Genomic DNA, 20,655 nt, shown 5'->3' with positions numbered 1-20,655 from the left:
GACTTCTAACAACGAACTAAAAAGTGAAAAATAATTATATAAAGATTTTATAATTTTGAAGTCGGTGCAAAGTAAAACAAAAAGGCTTAGTAATTAGATTTGACACCGACTTCAAAATTATAAAATCTTTATATAATTATTTTTCACTTTTTAGTTCGTTGTTAGAAGTCGGTTTTTCTTTTTGTTAAAAATTAATTTTTAATTTATAACGAAAATTGGAGTGAATAGTTTTATAAGTTTGACTTATTTGTGTTATTATTATGTGCATCTGTATGTCTATTTATGGCATCATAGCTCCAAAATCTCCTTTGTAGCTTTCTAAAAGCATATAATTCATTACCTCGAATGTGGATAGAGTCCACATCGCGCTTTTACAGTCAACGCTACGAAACCGCTACGAATTTTTCTTTTAAAATCTAATTAGGAACTTCCTTCCACGAGCGACACAACTGTGGAATGGCCTACCTGCGGCAGTGTTTCAAGGTCGATACGACCTGGGTACCTTCAGAAAGCCCGTCTACCTTCACTTTAAAGACCGGCAACGCACCTGTAGCTTCTCTGGTGTGACCCGTAAGTTCGTTTGCCTTGTGTTTTTCCATAAAAAAAAATTAATAATAATTATATACATAGAATACAAAATAATAATAACATATTTATAAATTATTATATCATGCAAAACAATAATAGAATCTATTACGGCATGTAATAAGTTCCTTCGAGTCACGGCACGAGTATAATTGGATACCGTTCGCTCGATTAAATACGCCAGATGCAGATATTGAATGTCTGTGGAAACAAAGTGGGGGAGGTTCGGGTAAATTGTGCCCACTCTCTATTATAATTTTATATTTTATTGGAATTATTAATTTGTAAATATAGGTGTGATATGTAGGAACTGAAAAGAAAAACCTTTTTTGTTAACTTCACGCTGTATTCTGCACACATCAGGGAAGGCAGAGGGAACCTAATGTTAAGGCACTTCGTTGCTCAATTTTCCTCTGAATTCCAGAGGCGTAGCGTGTCGAGTTGTGGACCTCAACGCTGGGCTTTTATCATTTTGTTTTAAATATGTATAAAGACGTATGTAACGATTGTGAATTTGGATTCTCATTTGGAAAATGAATTATTTCTATTTTATCGCATTGGTAACAAGATAACACGGCGTTTAGTTCCACCATGGTGACACTAGGTTTCCTCTACCTATCCTATAATTTACGGGGCACACCTTGAAGTTATACAAGAAAAGGTAATAAGAGATATATGTATCCAGAACCATCACACCTTTACCTACCATTTTCACTGCAAGTGTCAAACTATTTTCTAACATTACAAATATATGTAATAATATCGATCTTAATTCACTGCGTGCGGATCAACGACCCTTGGATTATTATTATCATTGTGCATTGGCTTCAAACCAAGATATTGTGCCATCATTTAATTTAGTATCTTAGTTCTGTATGCGTAGATACTAGTAGAGTCAACTTTATGTAAGTGCCATACTCGTATTGGAATGAGTATGTAATTTATTGAATTTGTATTACTTTTTAAGTGTTTACTTTGTTGTTTGTGTTTGTTTGTGTGCCGTTGTAGCGTTATCAGTGATTGTACTCTACGTGCGATGTTTGTGAGTTCTATCAGTGATATAATTATTATAACTTTTTACCACTTTGGACCGATCATGGGTCCTTCTGGACCATAGGGGAAAATATAGTTAGTTCATTCTGCAAAAATCCAGGATATTACTTAAGGCACCTAAGAAATTGTTGGCGGTAGTTTGATATCATAATTATGTCAACTGATTGACGAATGCCACCTCAGTCTACCCGTGGTGCATTACTGCAAGGATTTTGGAACTCTCGGGTTTTCAAAAATGTTTTTTTAAATTATATCCATTAATCTGGATTAAGAAGTTTCACTTAAATTGCGTAAATATTACGAAAATCACAAATATTTTTATATTTAACTATCATTTTTAGAAGTTTATCCGGTCTAAAAATAGAAACAATTTAAAAAAAAAGACTGCAAGAGTCATATATTTGTACGACCACTTGTCGAGGCAAAGTGCGGCGTTGAGTTCCGCCCTTTAACTCGCAATGCCTTCTAAATTCGGCGAAAAATGAAGAGCCGAGTGTCCTAAGTCTAAACTCTCTGCCTGCCTCTCTGTGTGTGGGATACAGTGTGTAGCTGAAAAAAACATGTAAAATTTATTCCTTATATTTTCTTCTATAGAAAATGTCAACGAAATATCCTACAATTGTATAGAATTTTTGCGACAGGTAGTATATGAATGTATGGCGCAGCTGGCTTGTTAGGTTGTCCAATAGAACCTGAATTTCAGTTCTTATATGAAATTTTGTACAAAATTTATCCCAGTTTACATGATGGCGCATTGGTGCTGTATCTGTATATATGAGGATGTATGAGGTTGCATTTCACTAGCATAATATTAGCTAAAGAGCTTTCGATACGTTGCCATAGCAACGTGTATGTTATTTTATTGAAAACTATAAAGCTAATTGCATCGTTGAATCCCGTCAATTAACATCTCGAAAATTGGGTGGGATTATGCGGGAAAAACGTGAAGCTGCAAGTTCTAGAAATGCGTGAAAAGTATTTTTTAATACTAATTTCGGTTTTCGTACCTAAAGATAAAACGGAACCGTTATAGGATAACTTGATAGATAAAATAAGAAATTTACAAATATATGTTATATTTTTTCTTTTAGTCCACAGGTATTTTATGAATTTATTTTTATAAAAAAACGTTCTTTTTCATTACGAAGAAATGGTCCCAGTAAGTCGTTCTCATACATCATGCTCCAATAATTATAGACAAGGGATGTTTCATTAAAAAGGCAACCATTTTATTTTTGTATCAACAAAAGAGGAATAACATTTTTCTCCAGGAAAGACCTCGGGGTCGTTATTTAAAATATTATAAATCTGTTACAAATGCTAATAGGATTACAACATCAAAGTAAATCTTTAATTGGTATATATTTTTTTATGCTTAAGTTATTTCTAAATGAATGTTACCGAGCAGCCATATTTCTATACATGACAAGTTACCAATTAGCCTTTCTGCGAAATTATGTAAATTCTTGCTTTTATTTAAATTCTGTGTAAAATTACGAATGGAACGGGATATGGATATCTAAGGATCGGGTTCAAATACATTAGCAGTTTCGCCATTTTTCTCCCATTGGTAGAGAGAATATTTTTAATTTTCGTCCAAGTATCCGTAGCATTGCATGTTGAGTGGCGGAACTGAACGCCGCGTTGTTTCTAGTAGAACGGGAAACAAAAATAAATAAAATATAATCACTTCCCCCAGTGGAGATTGAACCCATAACGGGCTTACAGACACTATGACATAATTTTATAGAAAATCGATATTTTAAATTCATAGGTTCCCTCTGCCTATCCTGATATGTGCGCAATATGGCGTGAAGCTTAAAAAAAAAAATAATATTAAATAAAATAAATATAGCTCATTATTACTGGAATTAATTTATAATTTATCAATTTCTATTTAAGTTTTCAATTTTCATTTCGGCCTTGCTACTAAAGTACTAACTACTAAAGGAACGAAAACATTTATCACTATACATTTCTCTCTTCCTACCAAATTTTCACAGAGGCGCTTTGAAATTTTGTAATTTAACTTAGTGAAAACATTTAATTTCTTTCGCGTCGAATCCATTGAAATATTTTGAAGTCGAGTAATAAGCTTGTAAAGTATATCTTCAAAACTTTTGCAATGGTGCCGTCGACATTTTTATCTATGTTGTTAAAGTGCTCTAACTTTATTTAGTTTTAGTTTTACGTTGTATTCCGGCCATAGCAGGGTAGGTAGCGGGAACCTGAGAAACTAGTGACACTTTCCACCGAATTCTGGAGGCATTGGATGTTGAAATGTGTGGTGGAACTCAAGTTACTAGTGCGAGAAAATGAATATATTAAATATTTAATTTCCTCGAGTCATAGTCGAACCAACTACTTGTCGCGTTTACAATCGCACGCTTGAGTCCCTTCTCCATGACTAATCTTAAATAAATAATTAAATAAAATATATACAACATAGAAATATTATATTAACTAGCGACCCTCTTGCGGCTTCGCCCGCTTTTACTACTGGATTATTCATATAATGTATGTTTGCAAAGCACTTAAGATAATGTGACAATTAATGAAACCCTAATGCAACCCGCATTTTCGTAGTTTCAATAAGGATTTTCCAATTGTTTTACACAGCAAGGATTTTTTAGTAGGTACCGTAGTTTTAAATCTGTTTCTGTTCTTTTAAATCTTTTCAAGTATTTATTAAAATATACTTAAATGACTATTCTTAGATGGTTAAATTACTATTTTTAAACGGAAGAAATTATAAACAAAAATCTACCTACTAATAACTACTACAAAAAATATGAAACCAAATATATCGCGCTGAAATAATACATTCAACTCCGATTATCCAATACGTGCAAACGCATCTCGTGGCTATAGCCTTCTTCGTGGCTATAGAGGCAGGCGGGTTTTTTTTTTTCGAGCTTGTGGTTAATGCTGAAGAGGGTATTCTGTCCCTGATGAAAAGCAAGCACTACGTGGCTGCCTGTGAGGAAAATTAAATGGAATGCATGGGCCGGGAATCGAACCCGGGCCGCTCGCGTGGCAGGCGAGCATTCTACCAATGAACCACCGATGCGTGTGCGTGTGGCGAATGGCGAGCCGTTTCGCAGCAAGGATTTTTTGATATTGTAACAACTTCTAAAGTACTTATTAAAATGAAAAACAGTAAAAGACAGTTTTGATCTACATTAAATGACCAACGTAACTAATGTACTTATTTATATGCTGAGAGTAAGGGATAAGTGAAACTTGAGTAACATACAGCTGAGGTGTCAACGGCGGGATGTGTCAACAATTAAATGCGTTTTTCTGTAAAACTATTCGCAATTTCGAAATAGTGTAAAAAGCAAATTTTATCTTCGTTTAACGTAGAAAATTAAAAAAAGTATTTTAAAGGATAAGGATTAATACCATTATGGAAAAATATCCCTCACAATAAAACATATATTGAAATTATTATTTTTAGACAGAAAGTTATCACTACACGTTATTCTTAAAAGATACGAATATGATATAGATCTTATTAAGAGGAACAATACTCCAGTACATTATTTTCATGTAGTAGTTACCATTAAAGCAGCGCATGCGCGAAAGTGTCTCAATGGGTAGTACTTTATACACATTTATCGTATTTATGTTAATTTACATAAGAATGTACAAATAATAAACTATATATAAACCTTCTATGAAAAATACTCGACCTAATGGTGAAAACCGCATCAAAATCCGTTGGGTGATTTAGAAGAAGAAGAGTTAGAAACAACAGACAGACACGAAAAGCGACTTTGTTTTATAAGATACTAGCGACCCCCTTGCGGCTTCGCCCGCTTTTACTACTGGATTATTCATATAATGTATGTTTGCAAAGCACTTAAGATAATGTGAAAATTAATTAAACCCTAATGCAACCCGCATTTTCGTAGTTTCAATAAGTATTTTCCAATTGTTTTACACAGCAAGGATTTTTTAGTAGGTACCGTAATTTTAAATCTGTGCTACTAATCTTTTCAAGTACTTATTAAAATATATTTAAATGACTATTTTTAGATAGTTAAATGACTATTTTTAACGAAAGAAATTATAAACAAAAACCTACCTACTAATAACTACTATAAAAAATATGAAACCAAATATATTGCGCTGCAATAATACATTCAACTCCAATTATCCAATACGTGCAAATGCATCTAAATCTTCGTTGCTATGCCTCTATAGCGGGTGGGTTTTTTTTTTCGAGCTTGTGGTTAATGCTGAAGAGGGTATTCTGTCCCTGATGAAAAGCAAGCACTACGTGGCTGCCTGTGAGGAAAATTAAATAGAATGCATCGGCCGAGAAGCGAACCCGGGCCGCCCGCGTCGCAGGCGAACATTCTACCACTGAACAACCGATGACTGCTCATGACGCGCTTGTATAAGCAAAACGTCGCGGGGCGCGTTTCGCAGCAAGGATGTTTTGATATTGTAACAACTTCTAAAGTACTTATTAAAGTGAAAAAACAGTAAAAGACAGTTTTGATCTACATTAAATGGCCAACGTAACTAATATACTTATTTATATGCTGAGAGTAAGGTATAAGTAAAATGGCAGACCCCGGTAATAGCCGGGATTAATGCCAGGAAGAAGAAGAAGAAGTAAGGTATAAGTAAAACTTGAGTCGGCACAGCTGATGGGTCAACGGCGTGATGTGTCAATAATTAAATGCGTTTTTCTCTAAAACTATTCGCAATTTCGAAATAGTGTAAACAGCAAATTTTATCTTCGTTTAACGTAGAAAATTAATAAAGTATTTTAAAGGATAAGGATTAATACCATTATGGAAAAATATCCCTCACAATAAAAATATATTGAAATTACTATTTTTAGACAGAAATATGATCACTACACGTTATCCTTAAAAGATAAAAATATGCTGTCGCGGACTTTTTTTAGATCTTATTAAGAGGAACAATACTACAGTACATTATTTTCATGTAGTACTTACCATTAAAGCAGCGCATGCGCGAAAGTGTCTCAACGGGTAGGACTTTAGACACATTTATCGTATTTATGTTAATTTACATAAGAATGTACAAATAATAAACTATATATAAACCTTCCCTGAGAAATACTCGACTTAATGGTGAAAACCGTATAAAAATCCGTTGGGTGGTTTAGAAGAAGAAGAGTTAGAAAGTTCAGACAGACACGAAAAGCGACTTTGTTTTATAAGATATAGGATAGGATAGGATAATCAGCTTCAAGCTTTATCCCGCACACAGCAGGATAGGCAGAGGGAACCTAGTGTTAAGACACTCCTTTCCCCATTTTCTGCCGAATTCTAGGCGCATTGCGTGGTGACTGGCAGAACTCAACGTCAGCGAAGAAATGAAAATATACATTTAAATAATTTTTTTATTGCCATGAGTGAGAATCGAACCCACAACCCGCCGTTTTTATAATCGCACGCTTCTGCCCCTGCACCACGACTAGCCTCATATAATATTGATAGATTTCAGAAATTTAGTCATAATGAACGTGATACAGCTAAATGAATTTACTATCTCATATAATGAACTATTGTTGTTAGTCATATGGTGTCAATACAAGTGATGATTATATTGTATTTTACACCAATATTGCCCACACTAGATTAATTATGGAACAATTTTCCTTTTTTTTAGCAGCAGCAGCAGAATAAGGGATAAGGGAACCTGGGAATCTAGTGTTTTCACTAACTATCATTTTCATTTCTCCGAGTTGCAATCGAACCCAGAACCGTCGCGTTTACAGTGACTGTAAACGCTGTGCAACTACGCTACGGCAGTTCCATTTTTCTATTTTTTGCATCAAATGGATTGAATAACTGCCTGTGTTAAAATGAAAAAGCCCCCCAAAGAGAATTTTAATCTGCAACTGTCACGTTCAGTGCAACATACGAGTATGACATATGCACTTGTCTACGTGAAAATAAACTTAGTTAGGTTACACATATCATGGTGCAGTAGGACAGCATCTAATAGCAAATGTGAAGGTTGTAGGTTCAATTTCCGATCGGGGAAGTAAAATATTTAACGTTTTTATCCTCGCTCTGGGAACAAAGCGAATCGCGTTGAGTGACGGAACTCAACGGCGCGCTTTGTCTTGTTCCCAGAGCATTAGTACTTGTGAGGAGGAGAGGAGACTATGGCAGACCAGTTCCAGTTCCTATCCATATCCTATCCAGCTGGGGGCTGGCCACAATAACACACCCCACGTGACACCTTCTGACGTGCAATCTAATTCGTATGTATTTGGCAAAGCAACTGTGTCCTGTCAGCACCTGTATCAGTCTAAACGTTAGAATTCTGAACTCTCTTTTCAACCAGCGCTTTAGGTGGGACTCTAATAATTTCTCTTTGTTAACTCTAAAATGTTTTTGTTATAAATACCTAAATGAATATAAATAACATCTATTCATGTAACATAAAAAACACAAAAAATACAAAAAAATGGACATATTCTACGAGATCATAACTAAGAAACCAAATAAAGTTATCAGCGATGAAACTTAGCAAATACTCTTGAAATTATCCAAGTTACATGAAATCCACCCGTTGGGGCGTACATCGAGTGAGATGTCAACAAGTTTATAGAAACTTCGGTAATTTCTCACTATCTGATATAAATATCTTAATTTCGATGTCTTATTTTATGAAGACCTGTACGCCCATCAGGGTTAAAATCCTGTTTCTTCAGAAAACGAATCTAACTCATAATGCATATAGTAACATAATTTCGTGTGGGTTGATCTGATCTTCGACTTGTATCCCCAACATGATCGTAGTAGGGTGGGTAGGGAACCTAGAAACTTAGCGTTTAGACACTCCGTTCCCATTAAGACTTCCATTTCTCAATTTCTGCTAAAAAAAAAGGAAACTATTAAAAAATAAACATAATAATCTTTCAAGTAGAATTTGAATCTATATATACTTACATAAATCCCTTTATTAGACCCCCCTTTATTAGACGGCCTTCTTTAATAAATAATAACATTACTATCTAAACAACTACTATATAAATAATATACGACTATCATAAAACCTATTTTGATAAAAGGTTTATCATACTATATTTCATTTAACGCCCTTATACAGGGTGCTTAATTATGAGAAGGCATAATACAGTAGAAATTGTTATATTATAATGAAAAATATAAACTGTGGGTTCCGTACATATTATTATGACTGATAAATAATTATTTTAACATTTATAGTTATGATATTGTGATATTTTTATATTTTTCAAATTAAAAAAAAAATAAACAGTAAAAAAAGAACAGTACGAAGCTATTTAATTTTCCATTTTTTTGCCATTTTAGAAATATAGTTCTATTGTGACGTAAAATTGATCTCTTTACTGTACGTATTAACGAAAATAAGATTATTTACTTCAAACCTTTCGCCTTTTCTGCTCAAGAACACTCCTCGACTCGATGACTTGCGTCCCTTTTTATGTCAAAACCTGTATTCTTACCCTCATATTTTTTGCTAATGTTGCCATTAATGTTTTAATTTAAACTAGCGACCCTATTGCGGCTTCGCCCGCTTTTACTACTGAATTATTCATATAATGTATGTTTGCAAATCACTTAAGATAATGTGAAACATAATTAAACCCTAATGCAACCCGCATTTTCGTAGTTTCAATAAGGATTTTCCAATTGTTTTACACAGCAAGGATTTTTTAGTAGGTACCGTAATTTTAAATCTGTGATACTAATCTTTTCAAGTACTTATTAAAATATATTTAAATTACTATTTTTAGATAGTTAAACGACATTAAATAATACATTCAACTCGAATTATCCAATACGTGCAAACGCATCTAAATCTTCGTTGCTATAAAGGCAGGCGGGTTTTTTTTTTTCGGGCTTGTGGTTAATACTGAAGAGGGTATTCTGTCCCTGATGAAAAGCAAGCACTACGTGGCTGCCTGTGACGAAAATTAAATAGAATGCATCGCCCGGGAATTGAACCCGGTTTGCCCGCGTGGCAGGCGAGCATTCTACCACTGAACCACCGATGCGTGTAAGGCAGGCGGGCGCGGCGGACTCGCTTGTATAAGCATAACGTCGCGAGGCGCGTTTCGCAGCAAGGATTTTTTGATATTGTAACAACTTCTAAAGTACTTATTAAAATGAAAAACAGAAAAGACAGTTTTGATCTACATTAAATGGCCAACTAATATACTTATTTATATGCTGAGAGTAAGGGATAAGTGAAACTTGACTCGATACAGTTGATGTGTGAACGGCGTGATGTGTCAATAATTAAATGCGTTTTTCTCTAAAACTATTCGCAATTTCGAAATAATTTAAAAAGCAAATTTTATCTTCGTTTAACGTAGAAATTTAATAAAGTATTTTAAAGGATAAGGATTAATACCATTATGGAGAAATATCCCTCACAATAAAAAATATATTGAAATTACTATTTTTAGACAGAAATATGATCACTACACGTTATTCTTAAAATATACGAATATGCCATCGCGGACTTTTTTGTAGATCTTATTAAGAGGAACAATACTCCAGTACATTTTTTTCATGTAGTATTTACCATTAAAGCAGCGCATGCGCCAAAGTGTGTCAACGGGTAGGACTTTATACACATTTATCGTATTTATGTTAATTTACATAAGAATGTACAAATAATAAACTATATATAAACCTTCCCTGAGAAATACTCGACCTAATGGTGAAAACCGCATCCAAATCCGTTGGGTGGTTTAGAAGAAGAAGAGTTAGAAAGTTCAGACAGACACAAAAAGCGACTTTGTTTTATAAGATATAGGATAGGATAGGATAATAATTAAAATAACAGTTTCCATAAAAATAATCCTAAAAGTAGTTGAAATAGAAAATAAAATTTTTGAATATTATACTAAGGTTACGTTTATATTTTTAACGACATTTACGTGTGGGGAACGGAGTGTTTTAACACTAGGCCTACACTGCTATGTGCGGCGTACAGCGTGAAGCTGATTTAATTTTTTAAAATTTAATAACATTTACGAAATTTATTTCAGGCCAAATTTAATTTTATAAAATTTTTACCCATTTTCTTCATTACTTACTGAACTCTAAACCAGGCTTTTCAGTTCGCTTTCTAAGCGTCTAATGGCGGGCTGTATTCGGGTCATAGATGTTAAGTTATTATTTATGTTCTCATTAAGTTGTATCGTCCTGTACAAATGTAGGTTAGTTCCTCACCGGAAAATAGCAAAAACACAGGATACTTAGTAAGAAGGAATGAACTAAAAGTAAAAACACAATTCAAGGAAAATTAAGGTCATCGTGATATAGTGAGAAATGCTTGACTTATTAGATAATAGATTTGGATTTTATTCCTTTTACATAACAAGAATGGCATGTCTTACGTGCGGGATACAGCGTCAAGTTAAAAAATAGTAAAAACCTTTTGTCGGAGTAGACTTCGAACCTACAACCACCGCGTGAACAATTGGATATATTTTCACTGTTTTATAGAATTTTATATTTTTTTACTCACAATGTTTCGAAATTAATTTGGAAAGTTGAGAACCAATGGTCTTAAGTTTTAACACAAGGTTTCCTTTGCCTACCCTTCTATATGCGAGGTACAATCTGAAGTTAAAAAATGTTATTTGTTTACAGCCAGTGGTCAAAGAAGGTTACTTGATGAAGCAGACGAGGAGCTTCCAGCGATGGCAGCGCAGGTACTTCAAGCTGCGCGGGCGCACGCTCTACTACGCCAAGGAGAAAGAGGTAAGTACTTATTATATTATTGCTTTGTTGTGACTGCCTAAATTTGACTACTACTGCTTAGATTTTTCTTTTTTTTATCGTCACGTTGTATCCTGTACATAGCAGGTAGTGGGTACCTGGGAACCTGGTAATAATATACTACGTTTCCATTAAGACACATCGGTTTTCCACTTTCCGTCGTAATTTGGAGGCATTGCATGTTTAGTGGTGGGCGCTTTGCCTTGTTACTTCAGTTCCTCCAGCGAGAATGGAAACCAACCAACCCCTTCCATCTTCTTCCCCCTTCTTCGGCCTCTAGTCTATTATCATTCAAACAATAACAACAACAAGTTTTAAATAGAGAAAAGCTTAATGTTAAAGTTCTATAAAAAAAGCATCTCACATCCGCACTTGTTCTCATATTAGACTTCGGGTCATGGTTAAGTGGACTCCGGCTGAACACGGTCAAAGACATTTTCTTGAATGGCTGTTTATATATCATTAGTGTTTTATTTTTGTTGGCAGTTTTTCTGTTATAATTATACATGTATAGTTGAAGATAAGTTTAAAGAAATGTAAAAATAGTTTAAGATCTTCCTATTTTCATTTCCTTACTCGCGGAGAAGTCTCGCGTGGAGACGCGGAGTGTTTTAACATTAGGTAAACAAAATTCATTTTATATTATAAATATTGAATAAAGTCGTGAGTAAGGTGATTGGTTAATCAATAAGCAAATTGATGCAGGAGATATTCTATTAGAGGTTATTCTACCGTTTTCGGGTTATTGGCCATTTGAAATTTCTTTGCAAAATAAAATGCTCGAGACTCGCGGTGTTTTATAATATGTAGTGAAATATAAATAGATCGATTCAGATTTCTTTTCATTTTTCAATCGAAAGTCTCGAATTATATTCGGATTTCTTTTTAGGATTTTTTAAAAACGCAATGTGTCACCCCGACGTATTTTTGGGTGACCCGGTTGTGCATTTATACTGTTGCTGCTCTTATTTTGTTTGAAATATCAAATGTAAACACGGGATGAGGATCATTTGATTTTCCATATAAATCAATTCGGCAAGTAAACAACTTCCACTTATAGGACTCATTTATTTTCATTTCGCTCTGGGAGACGTAATGCGGCGTTAAGTTTCTCCTGTCAACAATATTTTGGGAATTCGGTGGAAAGTGGGGTTAAAAGAAAATGTGGAAGTGAAAATGGGAAAGTGTTTTAACACTGGGTTGCCTCTGCCTACTCAGCCATCTCTCTCTCTCTTCAGTCGGTCCCTCAGCACTGAGGATTGTGTCTTAGGTCTGAACGTAGCGCACAGTCTCCTTCTCCAATTTGTTTTGAACACTTACGTGTTCATGGCATCATAAGTAGTGAAGGACATCTTAAGTGTGCTGTAACTTCATAATATAACATTATAATTTATAATATTCTTTTTCATATTCACATGCATGTACATGTAAAAAACTTTTGCGACGTTAAAAGGAAGTTCTCATCATCTCCAGTTTCTGCTATACATTAGGTAAATTAATACTTATTATTTTTAAGTTTCTCGTCGTATACCGCGCTTAGCAGGTTAGATAGAGGGAACCCGGAAACCTAGAGTTAATACAATTTATTCCCATTAAGATACTTGCGTTCCTCACATTCCGGTGGATTTTGGAGACATTGCGTGTTGCATGGCGGAAGTAAACGCTGCGCATGTCTCGTTATCGGAGCGAGGAAATGAAAATATTCAAGATTTCGTCTCTTCGGCACAAAATCGAACTCACAACTTGTCGTGCTAACAGTCGCAAGCCTTTGCCACTGGGCCCCTTTCATGAATATTAATATTATGAATAAAGTATATTATATACTAGCTTTTAAACGCGGCTTCGTTCTCGTGGTCAAGGGACATAACTAAAAGTTGTATATCAAACGTAATATATTCTTAGTGCCTTAGACCCTGCGGTCAGGCTCGAGTAAGGGGAAATGTGCGGATTACAGCGTGAAGAGTGAAGCTAAAAAAGAAAAAATAATACAGATATCACTTAAGTAAATTATAACTTAAAATTTTCTTATTAACAATCACTCTTATAGTGTCGTGTAGAGATACGTACCTAGTATACCACGATATACTCGTATGTAGGTACTTTAGCATATTTAGCATATTTTCAAAGGGCTCCTCGACACGGAGTTGATTACAATTAACCAGCTTTATTTGGGGCCACTCAGGGCGGCTATAAAAGAAGTCTACATATAAAAGAGATATACATAGCTGACGAGCCAGAATAGAGTTTAAAAATTCAATACTTTTACCAGGATGTCTATTTTAAGACAAATTTTGTTAAAAAACATAATTTTGTATATAATTTATATTGTGTTATAATATAAAGCTGAACAGTTTGTTTGGCAAAAAGTGCACATCTCAGGAACTAGTGGTTCAAATTGAAATATTTTTTTCAGTTGAATATTCTATTTATAGAGTAAGGCTATGATAGGTAATTAATTGTGTAATATAAACTACTCATCTCTTAGTATTTTCCATTTAAACACGCAGGCAAAGCCACAGGTAGTAGATTCTTTTAGCTCACGCTGTATCCCGCACATAACAGGATAGGCAGAGCGAAACTAGGAACCTAATGTTAATACACTCCACCAATGATTCGCGACAACCTCTAATACCTCGACAACCTATAATATAAAACAAAATCCAATAGAAAACAGCCAGAAGCTCCAAATTTCAAAACAACCATCAAAAGGATACAACAAACCACTATATAGACCATATAGATGTAAGATATTACTAGCCAGGGCGGGGGTTACACCTGGGCAGTACGAGACGCCAGGGCGCCGACTCCGCCAGTTCGCGCTTCGCCGCCCTACGGTGTGGACGCTTTATATCTTCCTCTTAACGAAACCAACAACGAACATAAATGTATAAACATAAATGAAAATGTACGTTTTTAAATGAAAAGTAAATGAAGTTATAGTGGATTTTGAGTTTTCAATGGGTGTGTGTTTGTGAGATGTAACTGATTTGATTTTCCGTGAGTTGCACAATTGTTGGGGCTCGGCTAACTTGTGAGTTTTTTTATTGGTATTGTTATGTTTATTTATATTGTTATTAGTTTTTTTATTATTTTTTATATATTAAATAGGTTTTTATAGAATTCTAAATGAAAAAAGCTTAGGCATATGTATATGTAGGTTCCGATATGAATAATAATAAGTTTTTTTAGAGTAAAAGTTACTGTAAAATGTTAATTGTACCGTTTTGTATAAAAATTGCATTAAAATTATAATTAACAACGTTATTTTAATTAATAAATGTAACTTAGTACATTTTTTTGTCATATGCACATATTTGTATGAAATATAAACAAAAAAGTAAAGCTCCTTATTAGAGATCGCTTTTTTTTCATAGTAAAGTATAAAAAGGTGTTATAGTATTGTCTAGTTTTTCTATTCTTTATGTTGTAATAAAGAAAATGTAAGAAAAGCTAATATAAATAATTTTAAAAAATAATTAGTAAAGTTTTATGGTTTTTTTATTCAATAATAATATAAATGAGGCTTACGTTGTGCAATGACATATCATACAAATGTAAACTGGATGGTCATGTGTTCGATTCCCACTCAGGGGAACGAGTAATTTTTATTTCGAGCCTCTGTTAACAAGATAAATCGTGGGCGCAGAGTTACGCCATTCAAACTTCTTACTAACATTACCTTCCTAAAAACTTGAATTGTTTCAGAAGAAACTAGTGTCAAAACACTCAGTTCTCCGTCTAATATTACACTTAAAATAATTACAATTGACGTAACAACCGCGCGTTTGTAATAAATGACTCGAATAAGGTAATCTAATAGCTATTAACTCGAATAATAAAATGTACGTAGGACGGTCGTTATTGAATAGCTAGTATGATTTATTCACTATTTACTTGATTATATAAATGATCATGGCCAATTTCAATTAAGGTATAGAAGAACCAATTAAATAGTTATATATATTTTTTTAGCTTTACGCTGTATCTCGCATATGGCGGAGTAGGCAGAAGGAACCTGGGAACCTAGTGTTGAGTTTTTCAACACTGTAACTCTGTACTCCACTCTGTTCTCTATTTCGCCACTTAATAATTCAAATATGAATAATAAGTTGTCATAACTTTAAAAAGAAGATTGGTGAAAGTGTAGGTTTCTCCAAATTCATACTTTTACTCAGCAAATACGTTTTATTTTTTTTATATTTGAAATTCATCTCATTACTAGAATTTGCTTTAAAATATTATGTTACACTTTTAATAATTTTGTAGTAAGTATTTTTATTGAGGCCAGTCGTGGCGTAGCGCAGGGACAGAAGCGTGTGAACAGAAGTGTGTTAGCACTGACTCCCCTGGTTTCCTCTGCCTATCCTGCTATGAACACTATACAGCGTGAAGCTGAAAAAAGATACTATATTATGTAAAGAATATTTATGTATTTACTAAAAAACATATACAACTCCATTTGAATCGAAAATGCACATAAATACAAGAATTCCTTAACATATAGGTTACTTAAACTACGAAAAATAGCTTACATTAACTTTTCTAAGTTTAAAATAGTAGGAAAAGTTCGCTTTACATCTCTTACAAAACCTAAATGGCGACATGGATTTATTGTATAATATTATATATCTCATTCGAGATAAGTAACAAGCTCCTGCAAGAGACGTGATAGAACTAGATATGAATATTCTTTTTATTTTTTTGTATTGCATTTTTTTTGGTTATCTTTTTGTCTTTTCCGTATTTAATAGATTATGCTGAAGAGTTATTAAACGTAACGGTGGTTAAACGTTCGATTCACATCTAGGGTAATAATAAAGAAAGTAAAAGAGTGAATCAATGGAAAATCCTTTCGTTTTTTATTCTGTTTTTATTTCAAATGAAATTGTTCTCAGCTGGTACGCTTTAAATAAAGAACTAAACTCAACTAAGAAAATGCAGTAGGTAATTGAATGCCGCGCTTTATCTAAACAGTCCCGGAAGAGGATATTTTTAAAAGTATAAAACTGTATTTTTACTATTTTTCTTGTAGTTAGTATATTTTTTAGCTTCATTTTGTAACCTACAGCTGCACGCTTGTGTCCCTGCGCCAGGATTCAGGACCAGGATTAGGATTCCAGGATGGCTTAATGAAAAGAAAGTGAGCGTATAACAAATTTCTACGTCAAATATAAGGCTTTTATTTCTTTGGTCTTTGACCGAAAATAACTTTCTAGCATAATTAATTGATTGATATCCTCGCTAAACTTTTCTTTGTCTAGATGTATCTATATAAGAAGGAAAATGCTAAAGATGGCCACAAGCCGCCAATATATTGTATTCCATCATAAAATATAGTTACAGTTTCATATTTATTTTAGGATCAGTAGAGAACAATATATTCTTGGTGAAAGGCAGTAGGGGTAGATAAGGCTGTGATGATGATGATGACAGGGTGACTGGTATGAATTGATAGATAAACTAATACATATTGTGGTCAGTTCTAATATTTTTTACCCCAGTCAGCCTTCTGAATCAATTTATTCCTATCCTGCTAAGTGCGGGAACCTCGTTACAGCGTAAAGCTAAAAAAAATATACAACTGGAATTCGAACCCTCAAACATCGCTTTAATAGTCTGACGGCTTCTAGCATAGCCATTAAGTCCTCCTTATCTGTTTCCAAAGGGAAATCTGTTTAGAGTTAGTTTTGTTTGTGTTCCGCTCACCCTCCAGTCACACTTCGAGTGGAAGTTGCGAATTAATTGGTTCGATACACTTTGTATCGGGTTTAGTGTGTATATGTTGTTCTAAGACGGTGGTCTTGGGTTCGATAAATTTTGGTGTGGAATTTTGTCGTTTTTTTCGTATTTTCATTATAAGAAAATCTAAAATTACTTAATAACCAAAAATGACCTAAACCTAATCTCACGTTTCAGTCGCATTAGTTAGATCTTAAATTTATAATCCAGGCCAGTCGTGAGGGAGCAGAGGCACAACCGTGAGGCTTTAAATATGACAGGTTATGGGTTCGATCCTCGCTCTGGTAAAGAGGTAAAACGCATCGTTCGAAAATTTTAAGTTTCCATTTCCCCTAGTAGGAATCGAACCCATGCTGTCAAGTTTACAATCGCACGCTTGTGCCCCTTCGCCAAGGCTGGCCTCTAAAATAAAGAAAACATATTTCACCATTCAACTTTTAATTGGATGAAATTCCTATCTCGAAGCCGAATCAAATATGCGAGATGCACAATTATTCAAAACGTTATTAAATGAATCCCACTCGGGAGAAACAATTTTAATATTAGATACAGCAAGGTGAGTAAGGGGAGGTTCCGAAAAGCTGTACTTACTTCGGCTTGTCCATACATTTTCGTTGTAAATTTTTAATGTTCGCTCGTCGTCGATCATATGGTAGGTATAGAGTTTGGCAGTTTGTTAGCTTAACCGTTAAATCTTAGCATGTGTGATGGTGGTGCGTTCCAATTTAATATGTATGTAATCAGGTACAGGCAGAGGGAACCTGGGAACCTTGTATTAACGCCCTCCGTCCCCCATTAAAAGTGAAGCTGAAAAAAAATCTTGCAATATGTAGAAAAATATATTAAAAAATGTTTTTTGTTTTTGGCTTTGTATTACTATTAAAACTTATTTTTTCTCAAACAAAGCCAGGAAAAGTCCTAAGTTAATAAATAGTAATACATATACTATTTTTTGACCAATATATACATTATATGATTGATTAGCTGACCTTCCAACCAGTTGAACGAACTTTAGTTCTTTGGGAACGTTCAACTTCCCCGCTGTTTCCTGGCGATTTCTAGTAAGAGCTCTTTTATTTTGGTCTTTTCTTTTCCTATCCATTATTTTGCATGAAAAACTTGACTGTGCAAAATCATCCGTCAATTTCTTACGAAGGCGTTCAGTATAATTAGTTATTGATTTTTGCTATCTTCATATGTCAAGTCTGCTTGCAGAGAGAGTAGTGTACTGTGTTGGCATATCATTGTGTTTCTCTTTCTTTTATATCTTGATGGATTGGTTGATTGATTGAATGATTGATTGGTCCATAGATCCCTTCTCAGGTTCCTTAATCCGGATGTGAAGATGTGAAATCGATACTGTAGCTCTGAGTTCATATGCAATTATCACTATCATCAACGTTATGAATTTAGGTGGATGTTACACATATTAGGTGTATAAATGAGCTTTTCGTTTCGGCTACATTTCAGAAGGAACCAAGTGTTAAGAATTAATTATGTATTTCAGAATTTCATATTTTCATTATTTATTGAGGAAATGAAAATATTAAATACTTAATTTCCTCAAATGGGCATCGCATCCACAACCTTCGCGTTACAGTTACACCCTTGTGCCCTACGCCACGATTGCCCTAAATGTATGTATGTGTGGGAATTCAAAGGATTATAAGATTTCCCGCTCGTGCTAGTTATTATGTTAGTTTCATTGAAGAGGTTTCCGTTCTATATTGAGTTATAAGCAACGACTTAGGTCTAAGACTTTGAGGTTTAGTCTAGAATAGCCTCCGCTGTAATATATATGTATATTATATATATAAATAGTATAATGAAAGATTTTGTAAGACGTCTCCCAAAAAGATTTTTAAGGGTTTTGGTTATATATAAAAAAATATTGACTTCTTTATACGATTACATTATAAAACTACAACAATAGTGTAGTTGTTCAGTATTATCTTAGACAAAATTTTAAATTTTTGGACTTGTTTGTTTTTAGTTTTTAAGGGTTCGTGGTTTTGTTTTTTCTTGTTTAAAAGAACTGATTTTCAAACCGAAATTTTCTAGATGTTAAGAACAATTTTGTGAACATTTTTGGAGAAACCCTCGAATTATACGCTCATGGCTCTTTTCCTCTCAATTTGCATAGTCCTTGATTTACATTTAGTGTTGTAAAAAAGTAGACTGTAATTCTCTCCACCGCGTATTTTGTGTTAATTTGTATATAATACTATTATAGCTCTTGGCTTTTTTTGTCAAGCAGTAATACTACTAGAATTTTAAATTAGGTGATGATGACTTCTTCTTATAATGCCTCTCCAACTAGTGAAGGTTGGCAGTCAGTTTCGCATATTTAGTCCTGTCCCTGGCCACATGAAGTATATCTAGAGTGTCTTAACACTAGATTCCCAGGTTTCCCCCTACTTGTACCCGCTTTTCATAATACATTCAAAGTGATTTTCTCCGGTAACTAACCAAGAACGCTACAACTGTTAATATAGGGTGAGATTATGTAAATATGTATATATAATCATTCTTGAACTCTTGTTTGAGTAAATGTGAATACATATCTGGCTTAAGGGGTTTGTGGAGGGCGAGTAAACAGATTGTGGTCGTGAGATTAACTCATACTTAGGTATTTGGGTTGATACTATGGAATTGGTGAATTTAATAACTTGAAAATAAAAATATATAGTTTAAAATAACTAAGAACACACTTTTCTACAGGTGCTTCAAATATTGTAAATGATATGAGTCTAAACTTGAATGGTTTACTATTAACCTCTAAAGATTTCCACTATTCATGTCCTGGATGCGTCATCAAACCAGCTCTATGATATAATATTATTACCACTAAAAAAGATCCATTTCTTGTGTCACCAGTTTTCGAGAACACTTCTCTTAAAGCTGCGCCCAGTATCAACACATTCTGATTTAACGTTTCAAGTGACTGCCAGTTACACGATCATCTAGAAACCAAGGCCAAGTTGGCCTTAAAGAAACTGAGCACTTCTTGGCAGTCATTTTAAGACTGCCAATATATTCTGATAATATTTTAAAGAATCATGCGCAGGAGGAGGTAACTACAAATTAGAGGTCAGTCGTGTTTCACGGAATGCCCTCAGAATTCGATGTAAAATGGGGAACGGAGTATCTTGACGTTAGCCTCCCTCCGCCTACACGGCTAAACGGAAAAAAACTGAGAAAGTGGTATTTTGCCGTGTTATTTTTAAATCTTGAAGTTTATTGCTAATTTTGGCTTAATTGAGGTTTTCATATACCGTTGTTCCACCATTGTTGTTAATTACAAGTTATTTGGTCTTCTGAGTTTGAAACTATTGTAATTTTTATTATAACTTCACACTGTGCCCCTCCTATAGGAGGGTACCTACCTATTATATGAAGGGCACAAGATTCCTTTTGTCTACCTAAGCAGACGGCTTCTAGCATAGATTCCTTCTGCCTACCTAGGCAGAAGGAATCTTGTGGGAAAATGAATTATTTTCCC

General features: G+C 34.1%; 1 protein-coding gene across 4 annotated transcripts in view; it reads left to right on the top strand.

Annotated features, from left to right (window-relative positions):
• LOC146534263 (diacylglycerol kinase eta) overlaps positions 1 to 20,655 on the top strand; it is a 103,504-nt gene that overhangs the window by 9,763 nt on the left and 73,086 nt on the right. For 3 of the 4 annotated variants that reach the window (XM_085192780.1, XM_085192781.1, XM_085192779.1), the window contains exon 2: positions 11,286 to 11,396. In XM_085192780.1, the coding sequence (XP_085048906.1) occupies positions 11,286 to 11,396 (111 nt within the window). Of the gene's footprint in view, positions 1 to 11,285; positions 11,397 to 14,256; positions 14,446 to 20,655 lie in introns of those variants that run through there. The other variant, XM_085192782.1, reaches the window with a different exon arrangement.

This window comes from Heliconius melpomene, chromosome 11, assembly GCF_056956725.1.
Source record: "Heliconius melpomene rosina isolate 202511_hmr_F chromosome 11, ASM5695672v1, whole genome shotgun sequence".
NCBI lineage: Eukaryota > Metazoa > Arthropoda > Insecta > Lepidoptera > Nymphalidae > Heliconius > Heliconius melpomene.
The sequence above is the reverse complement of the archived record's forward strand: the minus strand, read 5'-3'. Positions and strand labels throughout refer to the sequence as shown.